Consider the following 1,899-nt stretch of genomic DNA (forward strand, 5'->3'; position numbering starts at 1 on the left):
TTGCCCTGTGCTTTGTGGCCAGAGAGGACACAAATTCCTACAGTTGGGTCATGCAGCAGCTGAGTCAGTGAAAAATATCCTTTAGCACATAGAATTATGCTAACGTTAAAGTATAACAGAAGAAGTTGTCTTCCCAAACAAATCGCCAGATGTGTTTATTACTGACGCAGACAAAGCCCTAATGAGAGCCTTGTCAAATGTGTTCCCGACCTCATTCAACCAACTTTGCCGGTGGCATATCGAGCAAAACATCTTAAAAAATTGCCGAAAGCATTTTGCCAAATTTGAAGAGTTCGATAATTTCATGAAATGTATTGCTGGAATCGCGAGCTCGACTGACAGTGGAGACCAAGAGAAGCAGTTGGCTCTGCTCAAGAGCGACTACCCCACTGAACCTGTTAACTATTTCCTCGATCAATGGTGGGCAGATGGCCAGCGAGAACGCTGGGCGGAGATTTATATTCGCAAGAATGTGAACTTGGGCATTAACACCACTTCGCGCGTTGAAGGAAGTCACGGTGCGATGAAACGCGACTTAACCTCGTCTTCCGGCACGCTCTATACTGCAGGCAACAAGATTAACGTTAGGGGCAAGGCTCGTTCAGACCAACTCAGCATCCTCAGCTCCAACCGAAACTTGATTGTGAGACTGGATATCCGAAACCAACCCGAGACGTCAAAGTTGTTTGGAGCTTGTATATTCGGAAGTCATCAAGAGACAGCTGCGTCAAGGCGACGAATCGAACAACGAGTGCAGCTGTGCCACTTGGAACCGTTACCTACTGCCATGTTCGCATCGGATCCAGCTCGGCGTGCCCATTGACGTCACTGATATTCATCCTCGCTGGAGAGTGCACGCAGTATTCCCTCCTCTCAACCTCCCGTGGCAGCAACTTGATCTTGACAGACTTTCGGTCCTTAAAGATCCCTCAGTTGATCTTCCTAGAAAAGGCCGACCTAGGGGCACGCGAAGGCTTAAGACCTCAGCTGAGGTTGCCCAACACGTCGCTGACCAAGTGGCAAAAGTGAGACGATGTGGGACCTGCCACGAGGCCGGTCACAATAAGCGCAAGTGCCCCAAAGTCTTGAACAGGCAATCACAACCTGTCAGCGAAAGTGAAAATATTGCAGACGAAATTGAGGAGGAAAGCCTTGAAGACAATGAAGGTATTTTGGATGAGAATGATGATGAAAATGATGTCGATTTTGAGGCAATGTGGGGAGATATACGAGCACTGATGTAACCATAATACAGTTGAGATAGATGGCAGACGGAGACCGTTCTCGGCTGCTAATTTGATAAGACTTCCCTTGAGGAGGGTAACCCAGGTACCCTTGCTTGCATTTGGGTACGAATATCTACCTACGCTAGTCCCAAAAAGGAATGGTTGGTAGCTGCCCCATGAATACCCGATTAGGATTATTGTATGGCATCGCGTGGGACATTATGGGGAACAAGGAATTACCCGGACTTCAGATGTTCGTCTATAAGGAGATCCCTCTGACCTTGGAAAGGAGAGGGCAGGTTTCAGTTGGTTAATTGACTAGCTATTGAAAAGGCATTCTTATCTAACACCCGTACTCTCTCTTGCTACTAGTGATCCCCCGCGAACCCAAAGTGCACATTACAACTTCTGAAGCCTCTTTTGTCAGGACTGATCACTATGGCTAGACGGAGTAGCAGGTTGACTGGCAGGAATGTCAAAGCACATGCTCTATCTCTGAAGAAATCAATGATGGTAGCGTTGATGTTCAAGCACCGATGAGTCTCAACAAGATGCAATTACTCATCGAAGAAGAAGTGTGAGAGTCGGGCCTCTTATCTGTTATCTTTGTCCTTTGTCGGTGTTGCCGGACCCGATAGGGAGTATAATTTGCCCACTTGTGTTCCGTCCTTTT

At 47.4% G+C, this 1,899-nt stretch overlaps 1 protein-coding gene across 1 annotated transcript; it reads left to right on the forward strand.

Annotated features, from left to right (window-relative positions):
• Positions 1 to 304: 304 nt before the first annotated feature.
• V1513DRAFT_460991 (uncharacterized protein) lies at positions 305 to 1,244 on the forward strand (the record flags this gene model as incomplete). The annotated part of the gene is made up of 2 exons (XM_066899874.1): positions 305 to 681; positions 719 to 1,244. 2 exons carry the CDS (start codon positions 305 to 307, stop codon positions 1,242 to 1,244), a joined length of 903 nt encoding a protein of 300 aa, XP_066750692.1.
• Between the last annotated feature and the right edge of the window lie 655 nt (positions 1,245 to 1,899).

Source organism: Lipomyces chichibuensis (genome assembly GCF_038497645.1).
Source record: "Lipomyces chichibuensis strain CBS 12929 unplaced genomic scaffold V1513scaffold_66, whole genome shotgun sequence".
Taxonomy (NCBI): domain Eukaryota; kingdom Fungi; phylum Ascomycota; class Lipomycetes; order Lipomycetales; family Lipomycetaceae; genus Lipomyces; species Lipomyces chichibuensis.